At 43.1% G+C, this 25,803-nt stretch overlaps 1 protein-coding gene across 7 annotated transcripts in view; it reads right to left on the reverse strand.

The window, feature by feature from the left end:
- Window positions 1–3,656: 3,656 nt before the first annotated feature.
- Window positions 3,657–25,803, reverse strand: part of DCLK1 (doublecortin like kinase 1) — a 327,891-nt gene continuing 305,744 nt past the window's right edge. For 5 of the 7 annotated variants that reach the window (XM_023531587.1, XM_011361823.2, XM_023531586.1 and 2 more), the window contains one exon: window positions 3,657–9,332. In XM_023531587.1, coding sequence (XP_023387355.1) covers window positions 9,168–9,332 — 165 coding nt within the window. In that variant the 3' untranslated portion in view covers window positions 3,657–9,167. Of the gene's footprint in view, window positions 9,344–25,803 lie in introns of all 7 variants that reach the window. The other 2 variants (XM_023531589.1, XM_023531588.1) reach the window with 1 other exon arrangement.

Consider the following 25,803-nt stretch of genomic DNA (forward strand, 5'->3'; position numbering starts at 1 on the left):
TCCTGAGCAGGAAATTTTCAGTTTTCCAATTTCAGAAACTGATGTGAACTGTTTATCTTCCTCTGCACATGGCACACACATAAACACATACATACATATACAGAGTAAGTAGAAACAGTAGAAGCTACTGATGAAGCAGAAATGAGTTTACCCAGCAGGAGAGTGGAGAATCTAGAAAATGTGAAAAAATGGAACATCCACAAGAGTGAGAACAGAGGAGACGATGTCGAGAGAGGAAATTAAAAATGTCAGGGTTGGTTTGGACCTTGATTTACCTGTTGAAAATGAAAGGATATTTCACATTCTGAACGACGCACCAGTAATGACAGGTTCACCGCTTAATCAGAAGAATCCAGCAAATTAATAGGTAATTCTGATAGAATAACGAAGCCTCTGTCGGGTGGAACATTAATTATCACCCTGCTGTAGGGAAAGGTGACAATGTGGATTTGTCCAGGGAGAAGGAGAGAGAGCTTTTCAGGGTCAGTGGATTTCTCTCTTTTTTTAGATGTGAAGCAGCACAGGAGAGAAGAATGTGATTTTTCCCTGTGAGCGGTGAGCCGATAAGCTTTGTGAGTTGGAGATTCTACTCCTTACAGAAAGGACTGACATGAGGCCTGCTCCTTTGTTTGCACAGGGAGGGTGCCCTCTGCTCTCCCTGCGAGGGAGTGATTAGGATCCACGTTATTTCAGGAAGTGTCTTTATGGTCCCTCCAGAGCCATCTCCCTGCTCCACCTCCCCCTCAGCCAGCCCTGGGGACCTGGCATCCGGGGCTGTTTCATCGTTAGGTTTACTCACCACTTTCTGACCACGCACAGTGAGGAGCTGGGACAGTCCCCGTGCCTGTTCCCTGGCTTCACGGCTGAGGGTCCGTGAGGCCCAGCTTCCTGGACTGTCCCCTGGTCTCACTGGGGCTGACCTTAAGCCTCCATCTTACCATTTTTGAGCTTTCCCTTGTTCTCTGTGTTCCCATGGGTTGGCATATCTTCCTCCTCGCAGCTGATTCCCAGCTTCCTGTGAACCCCCCATCACAGCCAGATGGACACCCAAAGGGCTCCCACGTGTCCCACGCTTTCTCCGTCACGGCCCTGATCATGCTAGATGATACCTCTCTATGTGCTTGTTTTCTACATAGGACTTCGAATATGGAGAAGATAGTGGTTAGGTCTTTTATCTTGTGACCCCAGATCCAGTGGGGGACTGGCACCTGACAGCAACTTGCTAGAGATGGAAGTAGATGATTTGCCCTAGATGGCAGATGGGGAGAGGGTGCTCTTTAGTGCAGGTTCAGGGTATGTCCTTCCAAGGAGGGGGGAATGGGTCCTCTGAGGGGATCTCGAAAGTCAAGGAGAGAATGAACAGAACGTTCTTGGGAAATGTCTCACCTCCTGCTCAGGGAAACGCACTGATGGTGCCGCTGATGGGATCTTATTAATTTCGCCCCGCCACTGCCCACCTGCAGGAGGGTGTAGAAGGGACCAAAAGCCACATTAAATCTACAGTCAGTTATGTCTATGATTCCCGTAGAGCATCTTCTGGGACTGGTTTTGAGGGATACGCTGTGAGACATTAATATTTTCTCTTCCTTTTAAATTCTCCAAATGATATACCAGGTCGTAAGACTGTGGCAACTTTGGTCTAAGGCAGTCTTATGCCCTTGCTTCTTCCCTTTCTCTCTCCCTCTCTCCTCTTTTCTTCCCTTCCTTTCTCTTCCTCCTTCTGAAGGTTTTCTACGGGTGACATATGAACTGTTGTAATGAGCCGGCCACAGACGGATTTGCATGTGACTGCTGGTGGGCTCGCGGACAGCCCTTATAATCTACACATGCTGAGAGGGCCGGTGTTGGCTGGTAAAGAGGCCGTGCCCCAGACAAACTGTGTTCGGCCATCTGTGAGCGATAAATCAGGCACCCCCACCCATGGCCACCTAGAGCAGAAGATTTCTCACCACGTCTGAGAGTCTTAGGAACAGGAGTTGTGTTTTGTTCATCTCGGCCTCCACAGCGCGTCACTCACCGTAGGTCCTTGAAAATGCTTGTTGAATAAATGGACATAGTTCAGCATCCGTCTATGACAGAGTTTAAAGTTGCGTGCTAATTACAGATGGCAGAGAGGACTCTGGGAGGCCTTCCACCTCAGAGGCCAGGAGCAAAGCCAAGAGTACCACAGGGTGTGTGTACCACTGAACAGGCAGATGGCAACCGCACATCCTCAAGTGAGAGGCCACGTTGCCGCCAACACAAGGTCTGCCTGGGTGCGGGTGTCTGTGTTATCTGAACTCTGAACCAGGAGTCTCAGAAAACATGGCAAAGCTTCCAGCTCGAGATCTATTTCCTTGTCCTTGAAGTCTTCAGATCTACAGTAAAAATAAACATGGACAATGGAGTTTCCCTTTTCTTTTCTAAGCCAAAATGAAGTGCCTTCCGTGTCGTTGGCACTTACTCAAGACACATTTGAATGAATGATTTGAATGTGCAGGCAAGCTGGCAGGGACATCTGTCACAGTGCTGATGGCCAGCGCGGATTTGGCTGGTCCAGCTGGCTGGGCGGGGTTCCTCGCCGTCCCTCGGTGCTTCTCCCGGAGCTGGGGGAGACAGGCTATCTTCTGAGGCAGAGCGAAGCTTTTCTTCTCTTTAAGGAGATGTTACCAGGCGTTTCTCAGGGCGCCTCTATACCTGTTTCTTGTGACCCGTTTACCTCCATTTGCATAACTCGTATCTATTACATAATAAATCCCACCTTTCCAACCAGCAATCGTCCAGAGCTGTGGGAGGCCTTTCTCTCCCAGCTTCCTTATATGGCGGTGTGTGATCTTCAATCCCAGAACTGATTTCTGCGTCAGGGCCCATTTTTCTGAAGGCAGGTTTTTGGCGGAGCTGCCAGCCTCATAAAAACCAGGTAACGGTCCTTAGGAGGCAATCGCTTTAGCTATTGTTTCCCAGCAGTTGGCCCTGAGAGCCTAGAAAGGACCCCGCTATTTCACTGCAGAGGAGCAAAAGGAGAAACAGCCACCGTGGCAGCAGCGTGTAGATGGCAGGGAAGGTGACTGCTAATTTTACAAGCGCTTGGAGATATTCTGGCACCTTTATAGGACACCGGGAGACCTGCAGTCACTTTTGCTGGCCGACTTTTCAATCTCTTAGCGTTGAAAAACTCACATAGAAAAGAACTTTATTCCGCTGTGCAGTTTTCTCTAAGGTCAATATCGCATGTGGAATGCCTGATGGGAAATTGCTATAAAAATGGCAGCTAATTACTGGTGAGTGGATAAACAACTCTCTTCTCCTGAGAGCTTATGCACATACATAGGTGGAAGGATAAAATGGGGCCGAGTGGTATTTTATTTCTTTGTGTTTATCCAAGTCACTGGCCCAGGCAGGAAAGTAACACACGAAAAGGGACATTTTTGGAATAGTTGTTTTTGAATTATGCTCATGAAATATACACTCTGCTATGGAGGACATGTGGGAAAGCTACACTCTGATCGCGTGACTAATTTTTAAAGCCTTGCACAGAGAGAATTCTCCCCAAGAACACAGCTGGGTTATTCCTTCGTGGACTGCATGTGTCAGTACGAATTGAACTAAAATGAAATTTTATTCCATTATGGCAAAGTAAACTGAGGAGTGGACACTACAGCTAGGGTATTACGTAGTAGTTCATACACCAAGTACTATTATTTTATTAATTTTAAGAACATGTTTTACATAAAACAGGCAACATCAAAAAAGCTCAGTTGATAAATGAACATAATATATCACAGATGATTTCATTCCACATTAACCTACATTTATTAGCTTAAACTGAGAGATTAGGAAAAAATTGGATCTCATTCCAGCTTTAATCATGAATACAAATCGTTTCAAAGTTATTTTGTTAAGATTCCGAAAATCAAAGATTAACCTATGCCATCTGATCCATGCAGCAATTGATAAATTCAGTATTTTCAAAGGAAACATTGAACTTTTTTTCTTGCACCAAATTGAAACCATTCAGAAACTTGTTTAAATGCGTCAAGTGCCTAGCCCGCCTTTTTAGTATGCATGAGCAAAATATTATTTAATTTCACACTCAACTAATCCTTTAATAATTTTCTTTCAGCCAGAATGAAAAAGGCGATTATTCATTTCCTAATAAAAATTTTTAAAAAGTTATCGAGGATAGGACTCTAACCTTGGACCGGTTTCAATTTCTTTTTATTTTTTCTGAGAATACATCAAAGGTTAATGTCAATGGCAAGTGAGAAATTGTCCCTAGAGAACTATCCAAGGTCTTTTTCTTACCACATCGGTCGGACTGGAATGAATTGGCATTATAGCATCTTTATGATCACTTTTCAAGTCCTCCTTTCTCTTAAAACCGACAGTGAAGGCTTATAGAACTATTATTTACTTTAAACTAATGAAGTATATCACAGACAAAAATATACAATTTTACATTAAAGCAACATTAAGGGTCTCACTTCAGTTGACAAAAAAAAAAAAATGTTGAGGAAATTGATAGATGTGGTTTAAATGTAGAGACAGCTCTTCCTTCAGGGGAAAAGGATGAACCGAGACCTCTCGCTTGTCTCCAAGGGCAAGATGTTGCAAACCTCATGATCAGAATACCTGCCAGTTAGAAGCTCCCTCACCGAAAAACGATCACCATGGCTTCAGTGTTGAAGCCCAACAACAACAACAACAACAACAAAAGGTGGGGTGGGCGCCCCAAACAAAGGCATTCCAAGCCTCTACACTGAATTTCCTGTTTCCCGCCGTTTGAGACCCTTAATGGTACTCAATGGAAGGTTGCACATTTGAGATGATTCAAAACTAAGACTGGCTTAAAAGCGCCTCCACCTCAAGTGTGTAAGTACACGCAAATTAAAGATTCCTCTGACAGTCTTTGGGATCCCATTTGTCACTGTTTTATGTATAAAGCACCACTGAGCCAATTTTAAAAGCACATTTGCAGGGAACAAGTGTTAATGTGTCCCCACGTTTTGCTGATTTGTTTGCCTTTAAACAAAAAATGTTTAAAGTATGCTTGCTAATTTGCACTCTTGTTACCATATCTAAATTGACAAAAATGTTAATTTTGGAAGTGCTTTTAATCACTGTTTCCCCCCAACAGACTGGAATGGCTTCATGAAACTCGATGATTAAATAAAGAAATTAATATCTCCAAAAGAAGCAAGTATCTGCATGCAAAGTTAGGGTCTGTCTGAGAGTGTTTGTCCCAAAGTCCTAATGCGAATGGCAGGCAACACGCAGAAAAGGCTAACCTTTAGACTGACCAACTTCAAGTTTTTAAAAATCTTTGATTGGACAAAAAAAAAGTCACATAGCAGTTTTAAAAATTAATGATTGATCAATTATAGAAAAGATATGTTATCTACCATATATACCGGGTGATTCATTATTTATTTATTCTTTTAAACCCTCGTCCAAATGAATAATTACATTAAAACTACCATCTTGGCTCTTGGTGCTTTCCAAAATTCTGAAATGATAACGAAGGAGAAGATAGACCAGATTTTGTTGCTGTTGTTGTTGTTTTTCTTCTCGGGAGAATTGGGCAGAGAAGAGAGGGAGGTGAACCTTCACTCTTGGTACAAGCCCTATAGAGCAAACCAGCCTAGGGCATCTTTTTATGGTCAAATTAAAAACCTTTGAAAATAGAAGTTTATCACAGCAATGCTGACAGATTCGTACCCTGAGAAGGGCCAGCAGGCAACACAATAATATTGAGAGCTCTCCCTGCAGTGCAAACGCACTGCCCCGTGCAGGTGACAGAGTTGTTGGCCGAGCAGGTGCCCTGGGCCAGCAAACGACCGTGATTTAATGCGCCCGCCTTGGTCCCACGGTAGCTCGGTGACCCTCTAAGCTAAGCCAATTTTTCTTTCCTCGTTTTTTTTCCAACTGAAATATGCCTCAAAGGGTAAAGGATTGCAATTTTAGCCTTCATTCATGTATATACTGCTTTCTTTCAGCAATATTTGACGGGCCTATTAACCACACCCCAGGGGGTGCTGAGCAGGTTGGACAAGGGGCTCACTGAATACAAAACACCAAGCATTTTCAGTAGTTTATTTGCATTTTTTTCTCTGCTTATTTTAATATGCACCATGTGTAAGTTAGATGAGGGCTACGGTAAAAACATTTTCAATGACTGAAATCTTACTTTTCCTTCTAACGATTCGGAGCAATCACATAGTCATTGATTATGATGAATAAAGTGATTTCTGCTACAATGTCAAAAAAAAAAACATGTTCATCGATATGAACAGTTCTCATCTACAGAGATGATTTACACAATGCAAGTAATGAAAATGTTCTTTCTTAACTAGTCTATTATTGAACTAAAAAGCTGAATCTTAAAATTCCCTTGAAAATACCACATGGTCGGTCATGTATCAATAAAGGAAAGACAGTCCCCATCACCAGGCCACTACCATGAGAGCTATATTAAATACTTAGAAAAAAAATATGGAAATACTTGTGGCAATGATTAAATTGATAGTTACAGAGATACACTGCCGTAATGGTACATATTTATTCGATGATAAAGTGAAAAAAAAAAATAAGATCAATTTGATTATAGAAATTCCTTAAAGAACACCACCACTTAATTATTTCGAACTTGAACTATCCCAAGAATGTCATGAAAAAATTAGAAAGCACTGGCTAAAAGCAAAGCAGTCTGGATACACCAACGTAATCGGCATGCCTTGTGCTTGTCTGTTAACCCTCTGAGTACATCTCCGACATTCGGGATCCTGATAGCTGGATGCTGAAAAGATTGCATTCCCTCTGATTACTCAATATTTTCTATTGACAGGACACATTCCACTATTTATTCAGCATAGATCACTCGAATTCTACAGCGACGCACTGCACTCCCCATGCTGCATGGGCCATGCATCCTTCCGAGCTGCCCGCCACAGCTTGGCATGGTTCACAGTCTCCCGAGACTTGGATGAAAAAGGCCTGAGCTGTGCACCGCAAGCTCTGTGCACTAGATGCTGTAGCAGTACATGTAACGCACATGGAAAAAGCCGTCATCAGAGAAAGAAAGGAAAGCGACAGTCTACTGCAGCGAGGTCTCTGCCCACAGCATTCTTCATATTCACTCATTTAGAGTTGAGGCCAAGCTCAATGGTGACTCTTTGGTGTTACTTAGACTAGTGCTTTGCTTCACAGTTCTAGAGAAAGCAGTGATTTCTGATCAGTTCAGGGCACTTCATTAATGTGGAATCTGCCTACACACCCACGCCCTTTCTGGTGTTCTGTCTCCCCACCCACGTCAAAAAACAGACTGATTTGTGCTACTCTGGATGTTGCGTGCTATCATTTCAGGACTCTCTAAAAGGGGGAAAACTCTCAATAAATAATCTACCACTTACATGTCAGGGCGACACAGACCAAAGAAATAAATTTAAAAGTGGAAGAGCAAAAATATTGGGGGGTACTATGTTGCAAAAGTCGTGACATATTACTATCTTAAAATTTATATTAATATAGCCCACAGTTTATGAGCTGGAGGGTAGACAGCAGCAACTGAAGACTGATGTATTCTTGAAAATGAAGAAGTGACTAGAAAGGTTGAAGACCTTCAGATATTTAAGAAGATTCAAAACAGGGACAATAAGTGCTGTTCTATCTCCCAGATGCAAATTTTATGAGACACCGACTGTCTCCTGGGTCACAGTGCCAAGCAAACCTTAGCAGGAGACATCTGAGTCGAGCCCCTGCCCCCAAGACACCCTAAGCATTGCGGTACCGTAGGAGAAGCCCCATTCTGAATGCGACACATTCCAGAAGACACTCCATAGAGACACAGGGCTAGGGAGAAAGACCTGGTAACAGGAGTGAAAATACAGGTAGGAGGCAGACAGGACTCAGTCCCACAGAGAGAAAAACATGTCCCTCTGCAGAGCTAAAGATGGGGGCATAAAAAGGTCACCTTGGGGAAAGTAAGCTTTATCCTCAGGGGGATCTTCTACGTCTCCTACCCTGTTCTTCCTGGGAGACTATGTGCAGGTAACCTAAAGGTACACATGAAATTATTTTACCAGTGATTGATTTCCTTAAAACTCATTTTTTGGAACATTCCGGATTGTTTTCTCACTGTGCTTTCTCCTACCAGCCATCTTGCAAAGCACTCGCCTCTGGCTCCCTGTGCCCCGGAGCTCCTACGTGTGGATTTAATACTCTATGTGGATTTCACACTGAAGACTGCAGTGGATGAAAAAGCAGGTGAGAAAAAGAACGGGATCTTATTTCCTCTTTCTGTTTGAAATTCTAGCCCTATAGAGCACCTGGCGATTTATTGCTCTTTTCCACTGGTTGTTTATTTCCTGTAGATGTCTCATATTGAGCAGGCAGACCCTCCCTCACCAAGCACGAGACAAGGTATGTGACTTCCCAAGGGTCTGCACTGGCACTAGCAGCAGCTGATGTGGAAGCAGCATTTCTGGGGCGTCATCAGCACATCTTCATGTGGAGATAATTCGGGGGAGGAAGCACCATCTCTTTCATTGGGCCACAGACCCAGTTCCCTCCGCTCGCATGCAGGACTCACGGCAGCTGACAGTCATGCCTCTAACGAAAAAACTCCCTTTCTTATTAAGATTGTGAAGAAGAAAAACGGGGTGATTATGCTTAAGTTATAAACCTGCCACGTTCTCCACCCACAGAAAAGGGCAAGCGAGATATGGTCCCAGATGCCCTTCTTGTCAGGACATCTCAGCATCTAAAAACACCCCTTGATCTGCAGCAAAATCAAGACATGTGCATACACATCCAAAGGCCTGAAAATTCCCCAAGCGTTCTCCATGAAATCCTATGCACTCAGAGGGTTAACATGTGCTATATTACATACTGCAGATCCTAGCTCGACTGATGAAAACATTCATTGCTTTTAAGTTTAAAAAAGTTGCAAAGTAGCCTTAACCCTTTGAGGACCCTATTAGCAGCAAGTTGCCATCTTCACAAACAACAACATGTCATCATCTCATTCAGCAAAGGGAAATTGCTACAAAGTTACCAGAAAACACACTTTCTGTTCTGCCATTCCAGCACTGAGTGCTAGATAGATCAGATGAAACTGCTTTACATAAATTTGGAAAAATAACCTCAGAGTCTCAAAGGGTTAAGCTAGGACTTCGAGTAAAAGGGTCTCGTTAAAAGGGCGAGTTTGGGGAGCGCACAGTCTCAGACGAGCTTGGGGAGTAGTCTTCGGATTCGGAGTGGACTTCGGGCGGAGCTGGCTGGGCCTTGCACCGGATCCTCACATCCTGGTTGCGTCTTCGTCGGAAAACCTGCCTCTCCTTATCAAGAGCGGTGGTCTAGCAGGGGCATAAAATGAGAAAGAGGACAATTAGGCCGAAGGAAATGGCCAAGGAAGCTCTTTCTGGCACTTTCTGAGATCGTACACATATGCTGGCCAAGTTAACCTGTCCATTACGGCTCACTTTTGTGGACAACAGTTTACCACCACTACTGGGGGGCCTTCCTGCTCCCCAAGATGCAGCTCCTAAGGGCACCTGGTTGTGACAACGGCAGGCACAGGCAGGATGGATGATGTCGTGGGCTCAACAACCTCTCCCCGCCCTCCCCAGGCTTCCCCTAGCTCCCCGCTTATTACCCGTGGTCGCCCCTAGGCCGGCGGGAGAAGCACCTGCTGCTGGGCCGCAGGCCAGTGTGTCCGACCTGTGACGCACAGGCCTGGGGCCCATCAGCAGGGCTTCTCGACCTGTGAGGACCTGTGAGGACACCGGGCGTGCCTCGTCCGTCAGCATTCAGCTCAGTGCAGCCACATAACAAAGATGAAGGGCGATGAACTTGTCGGACGCGGAAAGAAGCCCCAAGCTCCTCCTCATTCTAAATTATCCTATTATCTGTTGATGGGGGTGTGTGGCTGAATCTCTGGGAAGAATTATTTTAATCTTAATGAAACCAATGCCTGAAACTGAAAACTGCTTTGAGTGCAATTGAACCGGATGGAATCCTTCCCATGGCTTTTCCTTTAAACGTGCATTTTCCATCCTAGTATGTGGTAATTCATGAAACTGCGATTCGATTTCATAGGTATTCCAACTCCTGGTCTCTACGGCTCATTTTCCCGAGGAACCTCGGACGATCTCCAGGATGTGCTCCCCGGCTGTGGCTCTGGAAGTTATTATGGCGTCAGAATTGGGAATGGCATGAGTTCATTACAGATTTAATGGGTGTGGGGAGGAACGGGGTCATTACAGAGAAACCTTACACACAGAGCAGAAGAGCAGGTACAAAGCCCGAAGAAAAATATAGAACACATATAAAAGTTGAAGGCGTCCTTGTTTGAAAGTCCCTCTTTAAAAGGACGTAGCCTGGAGGTTATTCTGCTTTTAAGAGATTACTTTTCCTCTATAGGGATATATACCACCATTTTTCCTCTTGAAAATTTACTATTAGCTTCTTCAAAGAACAGAGATAAATTTATAGCCGGCCTGGTTCTGAGAACAAAGTGAAAACTAAGCCCCTCGTACCATGGCAGTACAGCATTGGAGCAATCTCAGATCTAAAGTAAGGCGATCAAAGCTCCAAAATGAAGTAATAAAGAGAGAAAGAGAGGCAGTGGGCAGTACCAGCACAGTAAATGGCTCCGTCAGGCTGAGCCGCGCTGCTTTAAAAACTATCCACACACTGAGCAACAGTGTTACAGATTCGAGGAGGAAGATAAACTTTAATAATTCACTTATCCTTTCACTAGATTGTTAATATAGTGGTTCAATAACTGGTTTGCTGAAATGTCTATGTTTAATTTTCCTACTTGTCAAATTTTTAAGGACACTCATCTGTATAGTTCTTGGTCTTCCAGCCACGGATTTTATGATATTTTCAGCATCATAAACCCCAATTCCTAACTTTATTTAAAGCACTCTAAAGTTACAGCACATGGCATTGTGCTTTCAAGGCAAACTGAAAGTGTTTGTGTAGAGCTGAATGTTTGTAAAAAACAGACATCTATTTAGTCTGACTTACATGAAAGCCATTCTGTAGTTAATCTAAGAGTAATATAAACTCTTCTTTTGCTCATAAAACAAACAAACAAAAAACAACAACAACAAAAAAACCCCGTCTATTTCTACCTTCTCGAGAAGGCAAAAGCTCCCTGGCGTTGGACTGAGTGCTGGCTAGTGAACTGAGGTTTCTGTCTTGGGGAGGCAAAGCCCAGCAGGATGGACAGTCCCGCTCTGTCCAGCGCTGGCTATGAACTAGTCACTCGGCCCTCAGTTCGGTAAGGAGAGGGCGTAATCCCTTCCCGCCCTCCCAGAGCTGCTGCAGGTAAAAGTGGACATGTAAATGCTTTCTGCATGGCTCAGACTCCCAGAAATGGAAAGTATGGGGTTTTTTTTTTCCTTTACAATTTTACGGAGGAAAACAATGTGAGGTAAAGCCAGCCTTAGAACCGACCTCAGAGTACTTTCCCTTTCTCCCTACTCCCATGGGCACCGGCTCCATATCCACTTTCTCTCTCCACAGTCTACTCAATTCCAACAAATCATGCTCTTGGCTGCAGCCACTGAAATAGGTCATTTCTCCAGAAATGCCAAATCCAGTTTATGCAAAAGCCGGCGACAAATTCGGGTGGTCCCATCCCCCTCAGTTTCACTTTCATTCCTCCAAATCCTTTTAAGGGCAATCCTATCCTCTTCCTCACTGTCCCTCTTCCCAGAGGACCCTTGTCCTGTCTCTTTTAAGTGATCAGTTCTCTCCACGCCTACCGACGTCCTCAGTTAGCAGCTTTAAAACTGTTCACCTTTGCAGGTGACTCCTCATGCTGAAGGGCTTCTGTGCCTTCCGTTGTACCAGTAACTTCATGGCAGTTACGTTTGGAAAATATATCATGTCGTGATCACATGTCATGGAATACGGGTGTGATGGCTGTTTCTGCTGCCTTTACAGACTTTAAGAACTGAAAGAGAGTTTTTATAAAGCGTTCTTTGCCCCGTGCTCTGCCAGTCCGGGCTGCGGAGCTGAGGCCAGGCATGTGGACAGACTCCCCGCCCTGCATCGGTGACTAGGAAGAGAACTCCGTTGTCCCCCTGTGCAACGCCCAAGCGGTTTCTTCCCATTTACTCTGAAGTCTTTTGAAACAGGATAAAACGGAGCCACTGCACTTCAGTAGCTCACTCTGCCTCTGTTCCCAACCAGAGTGAGCTGGGGAGAGGACACTCACCACAGGCAGCATGGAAGGCCAAAAGAAGAGGGGGTCCCCATGCTGAGATCCCCTCTCAGGACCACAAGCCAGGGGCCACTGCCTGTCCAGTCCCACTCCAGACCTTTAAACTCCTAGGGACACCGGAGTCTGAAGACAGAGAGGCAATTTCCTACCCACCCAGGTCCTTCCCATACTCTCGAAGGCTACACAATTCATCTTTAGGGCTCTCGACTGACTGGCTCTCAGAGGTGTTCCAGAGAGCGCCACTGCTCCCAGACTGCTGCTCACGCTGCTGCCAGCTCCATGGACTGTGGCTCATTATAAGGAAGAAGTTCTTATAATGAGCCTGGCGCTGCTGTCACTGTGCATCCTGCCCGCACCGCCGTGGACTGTCTTCCCTGCCATGCTGCAGATGCTGTGGGGGGCAAGACCAAGTCTTGGACCCCTGGCTGTGTTCGCCAAGTTCATAGCACACAACAGATAGTCTACGAAGGTTGTGGCTTTTGCTATATGGGAAAATACAACAGAGGCCACATTGTTTCCCTCTTGGGCACTCAGCCCGCAGTCCATCCTACACACAGCTGACAGGTCAGTGACCCTCAGGTTTGATTTATTCGCAATTCCTCATAAAGCCCGATTCCCTGTCCTACCAGTCACAACACGCTTACAACACAAATTTCCAGTGTCTAGTTCCTGTTATTCCTCAAAATGATCCCGTAACGTCAGCAGACTCACTGTTCCCCGTTAGCTGACGTTTGGTTTTCTTGCACAGCATCCATTTACTCTGCTTAGGGTTGGCCGTGCCTCAGTTTCTCCTTGGACACCCTGAGCTCCTGTACTCTTGTGGTTCCAGTGAAGGCGACCCTACCCCCATCTCTGAGAGGGGGCGGGTGGGTTGGTGACCCAGGAACAAGCCTGAGTTTACTGCCTCCCCCACTACCCACGGCTGGTTCAGGACGGGCACCCACACTCGGCTGGGACTGGCATATCTATGAGGTGCTTTAATCGCTCTCACCTCCCCTCCTCGGCACAGGGTGCTCACCAACCTGAAATGACCTCTCCTCCTGTCTCCCTATTCACGTTTATCCATTTTCCAGGACTGGATCAAAGTTCACCTCCTGAATCACACTTTTTCCTTCCAAACTCCTCAGGCAAATATTGCGTTGACCAAACTTTTGGCATTTACTGCACACAGGCCTCTTATTATCTTTTCTGTGCATATTCCCCAAATATCAGCTCCTCAATGGTAGAATCTGAAACTTCTTTGCATTTTCCAGAATGCCTAGCATACTGTGGTATGCATATTAGTGGCATTAAATATTTCTTAATTAATACAGAATTAAGTTATTTTAGATGATTATGCCATTTCTGAATAAGCAAAATGTAGAACCTAAAGTAACTCTTTAATACAAAAGAGTAAGAAGTTAAAAGTATTATGAGTTAATATTTAAGAATACGATTTATGTTTCAGATAGGATCAAATGCTTACATCAGATAAAGTTAAAATTATCTTACATATTTATCTACTCAACAATCGCTTACTTGTGATAAAAAGTTCAACTTTTTATCACAGTGAGCACTGTAATATATGATATTTTTAGAATATTAATTGTGGCTATACAATTATATGCAATTCAATTTTTACAATTGAATTCTGTAGCCCCTACACGCAGTTCAGGACAGATGAATTCAGCAAGAAATAGAACGTGCTATTACGTAATTTTAAAAAGGTATTCATTCCAAATGGTAATTTTCCCCCATAAAAGCATTCGAAACCGATGTGCTGCATCACAAATGTAAATTCTGGGTTCTTTCGAACATTTCTGAAAGGCTGATTTCTTCTTTACCAATCACAAAAAATTCTCAGATATCAAGCAAACAGGGTCTCTCCTCCCTAATGCCTGTCTTTGTAAGGTAGAGTTGTCCTCATGTATCGCCTTCATATGCCCTTAAAACTTAGAACTTCCTTATGAGCTTATGATTGTGGTAGTTACTTTGCTCATGAGTTGTAGCTTTGTGTGAGCCAACACAATGGATTTGCAGTAGAATTCCCAAATGCTGCTTCAGAAAATTGTCACTTCCTTAAGAGCTGGTAAGAGAATCCAAGCCTGAATTATCACATTTTGGTGCTAATTATCATAGGTTTGTTTACCACTGGTCGACCCCAGAATCGAGAGATAAACAAACACGGCGTTGTAAACTAGTCACTTCAGATACAAACACAGCGTTGTAAACTAGTCACTTCAGATACGTACCCATTATCGACTACTATACTGTGTCCTGGGCTATTGCTAAGTCAGAGTGGACGGGGGTTGGGGAGGCTTGGCAAACAATAAATAGTGGACCACATAGAATGATGTAGAGAAACTAGTACAAGCCTGCCCTATACAGAAGAAACACTACATCTCCCTACCTCAGACTGTAAGCCCTTACTTATCACGGTGTCCTTAATGGCTGCTAGATCGAGTATGAAAACTGAGGAATGGTAGCATAATGTCATAACCTTAGCAACCCAGGTGGCTGCACACACAGTAGTTGGAAATCTTAGAGAAATTCCTATCTATCGTGTTTTGGTGCTTGCCATAGACCATAGAGAAAAGTGCCTGCCGAATGCCGAGGCAATATACTCCACCAGTTAGAATCATCTAATAAATGTGCTCGGTGGCCACTTCTGTTCAATGAGATGACTGACTCTGTGCTCCACACAGTGCTCAGATATCTTACATCCTTATTTCTGACGTTAAATCTGGAAATCGGTGTAAACACGGAGTACGCCGCCATCTGGCAGGTCGGGAATGGATCCAGAACGTGCCCTGGGGCGTTAGCGCGGTTTTCGCTGCTCTGTGTCGCCCACATCTCTGCAGTGCTGTCCTGTCGGGTAGCTGCCGCTTAATCCCCGTGGAAGCAGCAGTAGGGAGAGGTCAGGAGAAGGAGCTTCTTGTCCTAGCTCAGCTAATTATGTGACCTTGGACATGCTTCCTGACCGTGTTGAGCCCTCATTCCCCTGGACACAGACTGGAGGGCGGTATCGTTCCCTAGGGAAACTTTCACCTATGAAATACTACAAATACTCTTACTATCACTGTCGACCGACCGTCACGGGTAATGTTTTTCTCTTAGCAAACAATAGGCCTCACAGTCTGTGGATCAAACATACTTCTGTTCTGCCATACCAGCAGGACTGGAACGAGACGCAGCCCATTTAAGCTGTGAGGCAATGTTTTCTGTCATGGTAGTCATTATTGGATTTAAGTAACTGCATTTTTCAGAGGCCAACGTTGACTGCTTTCCCTTTTGCCTTTCTTAATTTATTGCTAGCCATCACAAATAGTCTTCATTTCATTAATAAAAGAACAACATTGCGCACGTGGCCCTGTAGCCCATCCATTATTCATGGTTCCTAGGAGAGGGACGGGGTGCAGCCGCTGCATGCTCACTTTGGGGGCCCCCGGGGACCGAGTTCCGATGAGCTTGCCGCGTTGGACACGTTTGGCTTGCTAGTAAAATTAAACTGATGGATCAACTGAAATATCCACCCTCCTCATTTTATTTGGCGTACTGTCATGCCTATTACCATTCTGTTTTGTTTCGTTTTAATATCCTTTTGGGATCTCACTAGGAACTGTTTAAGTATCTAGATATTCGGCGCGGGATTTCCCTAACGTGAGGATGACCATTAAAACACCCCAAGGAGGCCTCAGGGGATGAAACCCAGCAGCTGGCTGAGCTGCCTCCTCGGGGTGACTCTGCAACGGGATGCGTGGCTTCCCCAGGCAGAGCTGCGGCCACGCTTCTCCCCCGCTTCTCCTACCTAGGCTCCTGCTGCCCATCTGGTCCTTAATCAAATCCCCAGTAGACCGAGCCCTGTAGGAATTCCTGATGGCCTCCCATCAGAGGGTTAGAATCATAGCCACTGGCTGAGCTCAGCCTCTAGAGGATGAAGTCCATGGGCTCCCTCTGTCCCGCGGCCCCTGGTTTCTCTGGTCGTGGCTGAACTGAGCTGCCGTGTTGTTAAACCGGTAAACTAAAGAAACTAAAGAACTGCCACAGGTGTAGTCTACCTTAAGGTAAATGTATGACAATCTGGAACTTACTAATAAGCAGGCGAGTTAGGGGGCAACTCCTTTCATTACAAAAACAATTTTTTTTTTTTTAGGTCTGCCAAAAGACTTACTCTCGGGTCGTTATAAATGGGACGTTATTCTATTCTAGAACTTCTCATGTGCCATTTTATTGTCTAAACTTCCACTTACCCCAAACTCTTCACAAACACATTCATCCTCAAAATCGGGTTTCCTCTGTATTAAGTGCCCCTTCATTGGGAAATCCAATGATTGATTAACTATCTTAACAAATATTTATTACTATGCGCCAGGCAGTCCCTGAGGTGGTGGAGATAGAGTTTTTTAACAAGCCTTCAGGTGGTGCCTTTTAATTTATAAACATTTTCCTCTTAGGACTGAAGTTGAAAAACTTCTTCTGGAAAGGCCAAATAGTTAACACTTTAGGCTTTGCAGGAACATGGTTCTTTGACACAACTACCCATCTCTGCTGCTGTAGGGCAAAAGCGGCCATAGGCAATTTATAAACGAGAGGGGGTGGCCGTGTTCTAATAAAACTTTATTTACAAAAACAGGTAGTAAGCTAGATCTGGCCCATTCATTGGCTGTCGTTAGTCAATCCCTGCCTGATAGGTTAGCAATCTAAACTTATACTTCATCAGGATTTTGGGCTGCAGCCTACTTTAAGTAGAATTCAACACCACAAAAGCTCATGAATAATATAACATATAAGTTACTCAGCAGTTTACCCCAATCAGAGCATCAAAAAAGGTCATGGTTCTATTTTAACAACAAATACACTGACCTGGAGAGAGATCATTTTTCTCAGGAAAATCTGTCTCTAGTGCGGACTGGATATTGTTTTCTTGGGAGTGAGGGAAACCCTGCGAAGCCGTCTTTTCTGAGTTCCCCTGTGGGCGAGGGTCTATGAAGGCACTTTTGCAAAGGCAGCTCATTTAATCCTCACCACAGGTTTGGAAGGTTGACAATACCCTTCTCGCTTTTACAGATGGGGAAACTGAAAATTAGAGAAAGGACATGTAACGTGCCCTAGGGTCACACTGCAGGAAGCAGGACAGCCCGGATCCAAAACCTGAGCTTCCCAACAGCAAAGGTACAAACTCTCCATGCTCCAAGTTACCAATCTTGAATCAAGTCTGTTTCAGCAAGATTTTCACGACTTTTTCATTTCTCTAAGGGCCATGTGTTTGACATATATTTGAGAAATGTTTGACTTCAGTGTATTGACATTTACGCTCCTTCTTAATAGAATAAGTGTGTCAATACTTACGATTAGGTTCTTTATGACGGATTCTTTCCTGCACACCTCATAAAATCTATATTGTATCAGTCAGTGACTATTACTGAGGAACACGTGGAATCAAAGTATAGCAGGAATGAATATGTAAAAAACAGTGTAGAATTTTTTTTTAATAAGAAAGAGGGAAAGAGGCTCTAAAGCAAGGTCCAAATAAATATACCACAAATTTTTCTATCAATACCGAATCATCAAGAACCCCAGGAAAATCTCACTTCAGTTTACACCTAATCAGTAAGTCTTAGAATGTCACGGCAATTTCTGATTTCTAAGAACGAGTACGTTAAATTTTGAAAAGACAACTATATATTGTTGAGAGCTTCTCTTAAGGGATCTCTGAAAATAAAACAAGATAAAATCTCAAACAGTGAGCAACCTGTTTGACTTGGTAAAATGACACAGATGTCTCGCTATTCCTGTGTTTTTCTGCGACCATTTGTAGAACTATAATACAAGGTATTGACCATCTTTTGAGCCTCTCGACCTAATAATTCACTTTTTAGCATCAAGGTACAGCTGTGCAACCAAAATCTCATAGTTTCCTGATATTTTTCTCTGTAATCACAGTTTGGGTGGTTTTAAAGTTTAAATCCATGCCTTTTCTATGTGTTAAGCTCCCTTTTACAGGGGAGTCTTTGCATGGGGGTGGGGTAAGGTGGTCAGTCCCTTTCGAGATCGGAGGCTTCTGCCTCCTTCCTGCAGTGTTTGCTTTCTCAAAGGGCAGAGGAAGGCCCAGGCACCTTTTCGCAAAGCAACCTGCAAGGCATTGCAGCTTGCTGTGTGCCTTTGGCGGCTGGATGAGACTTGCCACGGGGCCCTCCTCCCATCAGGCTGGGGGGCCTCTGGCTTTCTGGAACCTTTTTCCCAACCTGTGCTGTGCAAGATGCATTTAACTGACCTCATTCCTTTTAACAACTGAGCATGACAGCATTTAATAGGCTCGCAAAGACTGCGCACGGCTGCACAGCTCTGCCTCATTACTCACTGTTTCAGGCTGGAGCTCGGGTCCAATATGCACATTTGAGTCACATCATGCCTGGGAGCTCAGCCACCCTTTTGTCCGAGCTCACCTCCGCGTTTCATCTTACTTAGCATTTTTAGCCTATGTCTTGTTTTGATGTTTGTTTTATTTAACTGGGTTACCCCGTTCTGGCATGCAGAAGAGGGAGGGCCAGAGCGCCTGCCACCGTGACAGCTTCGCCTGAGAAATGGTGACCACATCCCCTTCGGAGAAGGCTGCATTTTCAGGAGGGAAAAATGTAACGAGATGCAAATGTTTTCCAGTGGCTCGCAGCAGGGCCGCGAGGGAGCGGAAGGGCCCAGGCAGCTCATTCTTGGGAGAATGTTCCCCCAGGCTCTGGGGGACAGGAGCAAGGTCTCCCAGAAAAATCTGCCAGGCAGGATGCTGCTCCCTGGGCCACAGCTGGAAGCAGCTCTCTGTTTACGGGCAGGAGGCCGAAGGAGAGAAAGAGGCAAATGGATTGCCTCTCTAGCATCACCGAAAAGCCTATCAAAAGGGACATGACAATTCTGGGCGCTCCGAAGAGGTGCTTTCCCCAGCCTATGCCCTGATGTGAGCAGCTTTACAAAAAGGAAGAAGGACTCCCAAGCGTTCTGCTCAGAGTAGTGAAAACAGCCATGAGCACTTGTAAACACAACGATTGGGAGTGAGGATGTTGGCCTGTAATGACTGTTTATGTAAGAGAGCCGGCTGCCACCGTGCTTCGACAAATGCCCCCACTTCCGTGGAGATAAAAGGCAAGCGTCTGCAATCAGCGAGGAGAGTCTGTTTGTTGCAGGCTAAATGACATTATAAAACTTCCTAATTAAGCATATATGCCGATGAGTTTTTAGCATCATTTCTCCAATTTAGCTTTACATGCTGGGGCGCTGTTTCGTGAGGCATTAACTATAAACATTGTTGTTACTGCCCCCAGCTGGAAAACAGAGCAGTTTATGTGCGAAAGAAAAAAGAGATTATCTCCCATCTGCTCCTGCCCATTATTCAAGGATGTGTCATTTTGTCTGCTGATGGGACCATCACCAGGATTTTAGTCAAATGGCCTTTTTATACTTGGCTACGTTTATTAATTATTGTGTTTACTTGGGGTTTTGCTCCTAATCTTAATCCCATAAATTGAGTAACACCATTTTCTAGAGCTTTTTTGAAATTAGATTAATTTATACGTGTAATTTTTGTTCTACAAATATGCACGACCGTAATCAGACATATTTGATGCCTATTTTTGATTGTATATCAGCTTTACTCACATACATTTGGTTAGGAGGCAGAGGTTAGAAGGCCTACAATTAAAAAAGGATGGAGTGTGGTGTGATTCAATTTATATCAAGGACAAAACCAGGCATAGCTAATTAAGGCAGATAGACTCCAGGTCAGTGCTCACCCTGGGGGCTACGTGATGCTCCAGGAAGGGCCTTGGGAGGTCTGGGGGACGGGGGTGGGGTGGGGGTGGGGGGTGGAACTGATCTGGGTGCTGCTTACAAGGGTGTGTTCTGTTTGTGAAACTTGGTTGAGATGTTCACTTGTGACGTGTGCCCTCTCCTAAGTGTACGTTATCTTTCAGTAAAAAGTAAAAGATGGATGATCATCTTCCACATAAAAAGTCAAAGAGTCTACACAGGGGCAGATTAGGATTGATTCACCCCCTCCAAACAGTTAAAAATAAAACGATTCAAACTTCTTCCACAAGTGCAGCACCCGCACTCATGTCCATCCAGAAGACACAGAGAGCCTTCCACTAAAATGGAATTTAAAATATCTTGTTGAAATTTGGGTATATTCTTGCTTTAAACTGACTTAGAAATGATCATGATCGTAGTATATTTAAGCAGTTTTCAAAGTATGCCCTTTCTGCTTTCCTAAGTCCTTCGTTTTAAGGTTCTAATTATGGAAAAAAATAGGAGCAATAATTGGGGATTAGAATTGTATACTACATATACATATTTTTTTCTTTCTTTTTTCCTTTTTCTTTTCTCTCTCTCTCTCTTTCTTTCTTTTTTCTTTTACAATTCAGTAGTCTAATCCATGAAACACCATCAGGCAGCCACTATACGAGCAGGTAGGCTTCATCATTTGGGAGAAAGAAATGCCAAACTCAGTGGAATTTTTCTTAGCAAACGCTAAGATGTGAAGCTTTACCTAGAGATTATTTCAGAAATGTTAAGATGGAGAAGAAAAGTTCCCTAGGACTTCTCAGAGTTCATTTCTTATATCATCAAGAACCATCCTGCCTGTGGGTAACTGAAAGAGACACAAACAATTGCCCCTTGAAAGAAATGCGAGGGCAGTTGACTGGAACAGCAAACGACAGGATAGAATTCTTAACCCAGTTTAAAAAATCGATACCTCCCAGAGTCCCTTTTGCTTGACCAGATATGCCAGCTAAGTAATCTGACAGTTACAAAATACTGAAAAATAAATTCATGCAATAGCTAGTACATAAAGGGATTTCCAGGGGGAGAGAGATAACAAAACAAAAACAAAACAAAACAAAACAAAACGAAAAGGTGGAGAATTTGAAGACACAAGCTTACCAACACACACAATGCATTCTATAGCTCACTGTCACTTGGAGGAGCTTCTACTACTAACGTGTAAATGCATTGTTTCATCCATCTCATAAGGTCGAGGTTGGGCTTGATGACTTTAAAATGACAGTATATACTTCTATAGAACAGATACTAAGGTACTCTTGTTCTTCCATTCGTTAAGGGACAGAAGAGCACTGGAAATCATCGTTTTAATTGGCAACATCAGGGAAAGGCTTTGTCATTAACGCTAAATATACTGTCCTTTTAACTGGAAGGAAAATTGATACTGAGCATGTGCAATGGAAAGAAAGCTGGCAAATGTCAGTGTGAATAATGGGTGAAAAAAAGGAATGAGGGGGTGTGGCATCTCAATCAAGATTAAAATGAAACTGATAAAGCAGCATATGGACTGGATAACAAATCAAAAGCATGTTTATCCACTGAAGGAACTGGTTAATGGAGACTGCCAGCACGTTGCCATGGAAACACTGACTGTTGAGCTGCACCATCTCATACCTTATCCAATACATTCCTGGTTGTTGGTAGTAGTCCAAAGACCCTGATCTCTTGATGGTAAACCCGTGGTCCAGCTGAGCAGAGAGAAATGGGGGCAACTCAGTGGATCGACATTGTGCTAAAGAGTTAAGACTCCAGACCAAGCTGTTCTTCATTGACTGCATATGAATATAGAGTTACGATGCCTCTTCCGCAGGGCGACTAGCTAATATGCTAAATCTGCACATTAAAAATAGAAAGGCAAGAAAAGACACTAATCCCTCATGAATATCTTGAAGGCCAATTTGTTAGAAAAGATCTAATTTGTCAAACAAGTTTTTGAATGCACATTTAATAACGTCCTCTCAATTTCAAAAGATATAAACACCTCTTCATAGTCTATAGAATGGAAAATGCTTTATAATTAAATAAAGTACTGAAATCAGCTTTAGCCACCTAAGAGAAAGCAGATTGGACCCCCGAAAATCTTACCCCATCAGGCTTAAATTTGAGGGCTTCATAGATATGAAATAAAAGATGAAAAGAATCAGGTTTTGAACCCCCATAATCACAGCAACTTGGATTTCTATTTTTAAGAGTTAATCTTCAAAAGCAGAGCTACGCTTAGAGAATCAATTACATTTCTGAGCTAAAAAGCTATAGTATAAGACAGTCAGTAAAATTTCTCTGTGAACATACAGAAAATAAAATAAGTTTTCACTGCATATTAAAAATGCATATGTACAGTTAAGTGCTTTATGATTAACAAAAGGTCCATTAAATAGAAAACAGGATAAATTCTCAAAGTTGTCCATCCTGGAATAAGATGTTAGCCTTTGGCTACCTAGGAGTAAAAGATTCAATACTCAGATTTGAAAAACAGGGCTCATGCTGTGTGCCCACTTCCCCTGTCTGCCCACGACAGGACGCAAGCGGCACACCTCTCTTTATAAAGAGGCCCACGAGTGCTTTTAAGGAGGGTCCTGCTGTGGCGCTGATGGCTGTTTCTACTTCTAAATTCACAAAGGCATTTCAAAAGATGCCGGGTCACCGGGCGTTTAAACTAAATACTACTCAGAGGATTTGGCATTCCGATTATAAGCTAGGCTCTCCCAGTGTTCACGAAACAGCAATGTGAGATTTTAATCTTTTTTTTTTTTTTTAAATGTACGTTTCGTTTTATTTAGGAAAAAAAATCGAAGTACGCTTGCTGTTAGAGGATGAAGGCCGGCCCTTCTGATTCAGTCCTCGAAGATGGCTACTTAGTATCTAGTTCTCTGCTGCCATCTACAGGCGGAACGCCGCGTAACATCGGAATGCCCTGGCGCGAGAACTCTCACCTTGGAACTAAGCCTCTTTGTATCACCATTATTTGCACACTGATTAGCATGAATTCGTTTCATTAGACCGAAACGCTCTATTTGCATGAGCAAAATGCAAAAGAAAAACTTTAAAGCATTTGGAAAATTATCAGTTAAAATAATAAACAGCATTAAATGAGGAAAAATAAATTGGAACTGACATCTTAGTCATCGGTTCTTCATCAAGCTGAGCAAATCTAATAATGCCTCCCTTCCCTCCCTTAGAGCTCAAGGAGTCCACCGTTAAAATGTCATCTCTAATTCCATTTTATGTCTATAAATTGCGTTTTAATAACCTTTTGTTTCCCTTTCTGGTTTTTTTTTTTTTTTTTAATCCCCCAACTACTAGCAAAGGTAGCAGAGGGAAGCTGGAGTCTTTCCGAGAGGCAGAATGTTGCAGTTAGAAGGACAGCAATGAGTTTCCACCTCATCACGCTGCCTGACCCAAATGTCAGAACAGCTCTGTGATCCCCGTAAGCTACCAGCTCGTAATTACTCTCCTAGCCAACTCGAGGACCTTAATATACAGTTATCATTTATCTTTTCTTTGGTCTTAATATATGTAGGGAGTGGGAAGCAGAGAAGAAAAAATGACAACACGAACAAAAAACACTAAGGTTCAGAACCATGAGTGCATGTTAAACTATGTTCATGTCATAAATTACACCTGTGACTAGCGTCTCTTTGTTATGACAGTCTGCTCTTTTTTCCTTTGTCATTCTGAGAAAGAAAAAAGTGTCATAAATTCCTCTGTAAGCATCATTAATCTCCAGCAGGTGGTTAGGTTTCTAACTAAAGAAAGAGAAATACCAGTTAAAGACTAATGATTTAATTGCTGATTTCCTGAAAAAATAAGCTGATTGATACTATACTCTAAATAGTATGCATTTTTTTTTTTAATTTTAAAGGCTGTATATCATTTCTAAAAAATTCAATCCTAGGACAGAGGCAGTTTAAAATAAAATACATACTTGATAGCCCCTGGGGAGAGCATACGTGCCCATGGGGAAAAAATTCTGCTTGAATGTAATTTATACTGAAATCATTTTTTCTATATCTAGCAAATAGAAATTATTACAGTATTATATTAATTACAGGAATTTCTATCATGTGGGTGAATTACTAATTACATTGCATTATTAAATTATCAAATGGTCTTTACAGAATGCAGCATTTATGAGGGCTCTTCCTTCTACCTACCAGGTAGATACTGCCTCGCGGTAGAGTCATTCCTTTGCAGTTATACTTTAGTTTGAGTTGGAATGTTATTTAATTCCAAGGCTCCTTTTTCTTGTGATAGTCCTCCGAGACTTAGTCTTTGCACTTATGAATGGGAACACTGCTATAGGGTATAGGCTTATCCAGTGCTATTCTGAAAGCTAGTAACAAAGGCAAGCAAAGTGGCCAGTTTCTAATTCTCAGCCCCTGGGACTGGTGACAGACCCCTCCTACCCCCTGCTCCTATCCAGGTTCTTATGGAGGGTATAGACATTTATGAGGGAAAAATGTTCTGGAGAAGGTGCATTAATGCATATATGTCAGAAGGATAGTTTCTCCAGAAACAACCCTGAAATTTACAGTGATATTCTTTTTTCGTGCTTTAATAGTAATGATAGCAGTCAACATGTGAATTGTGCTTTAGAGTTGACAAAGCACTTTTTCAGATGTTTTTCCAAAAGGTCAATTATTTTGAGTCCGAGTTAAGTTGGTAAATATATATTTTTTAAATTTCGTAGTGTATAATAAGCATGCAGCTAATGCATAACTCAGCATCACACAGCCCATTTTCCAGTTTATAAATCTATTACCAGTTTGTATAGTTTCCATGGAAACATGTTAGTGATGAACTGAGAAACTGGTATTAAATTGCATTCAAAAAGGTCTCATCATGATATTTCAGGAAAAAAAACATCAGTGGACCTTTGATCTTTAAATACTAACTGGAGATTTTTGAGATCTACTTAGATGAAGTTTTAATAAACTTACAAGGATTAAGCTTCAGAATTGATCCAGGTTTGGTTAACGTAGGAGTTCCCCTCACATCTGTGTTATCTGTCCATTGAAAAACTGCCCTGAAGTTCCTGCTCTTAGTCATAAAAAGACTTCCAGAATACTGAGAATGAACCATTATTGAGCAACCAAAGGAAATTTAACCAAAGACTAATTAAAATAAAAGATCAGGAAAAACGAAAATGAAAACAGAATGATAGCGGTGGAAAAAGCACCCTCTCTAGCAGCTGTGAGCCCTCAGCGGGGACAGAAAAGCAGTCTTTTTCATGGACAAGCGTGCTGGCAGTCCATTCCAAAAGAAAATCGTGGAATCAAAAGTTTTGGAATAGACTTACACCTTGAATGAATGATGAAAATGGAGTATAGAATGTCTAGTTTAGTTGAGAACCACCATGAGATTGTTACTTTCAAAAATTATGTAACGAAGAATACTGATAATCTACGAAAACAGGAAGGACAACGTACTGCTACACTAGATGTCCTTGGAAGGAACTAACGACAGAGGGCGAGAAGAACGACCTGTAGTTTTTGGTCCCCAGAAGCACTGGAAGAACAGGCGTCCCAGTTAGCACTGCCAGCGTACTCGTGAGCCCGTGACTCACACTCATGTAACTCCCTGTCGAAAGGGTTTCATCAAAAAACACGAAATGCGAATAATACAGGAAAGTGGAGGCATATGCGTTCATGCCACCTGCAAAGTCTGGAAGCCCCCATCAAATATTTAATAATCCAGATCTGGGATTGGTTGTGTCGAATATGTCACTTATGTATGTTTAGCTCTGGAGCTCCAGCACAACCAAAAAAAAAAAAAAAAAA

Source organism: Pteropus vampyrus, unplaced genomic scaffold (assembly GCF_000151845.1).
Source record: "Pteropus vampyrus isolate Shadow unplaced genomic scaffold, Pvam_2.0 Scaffold71, whole genome shotgun sequence".
Classification (NCBI taxonomy): Eukaryota; Metazoa; Chordata; class Mammalia; order Chiroptera; family Pteropodidae; genus Pteropus; species Pteropus vampyrus.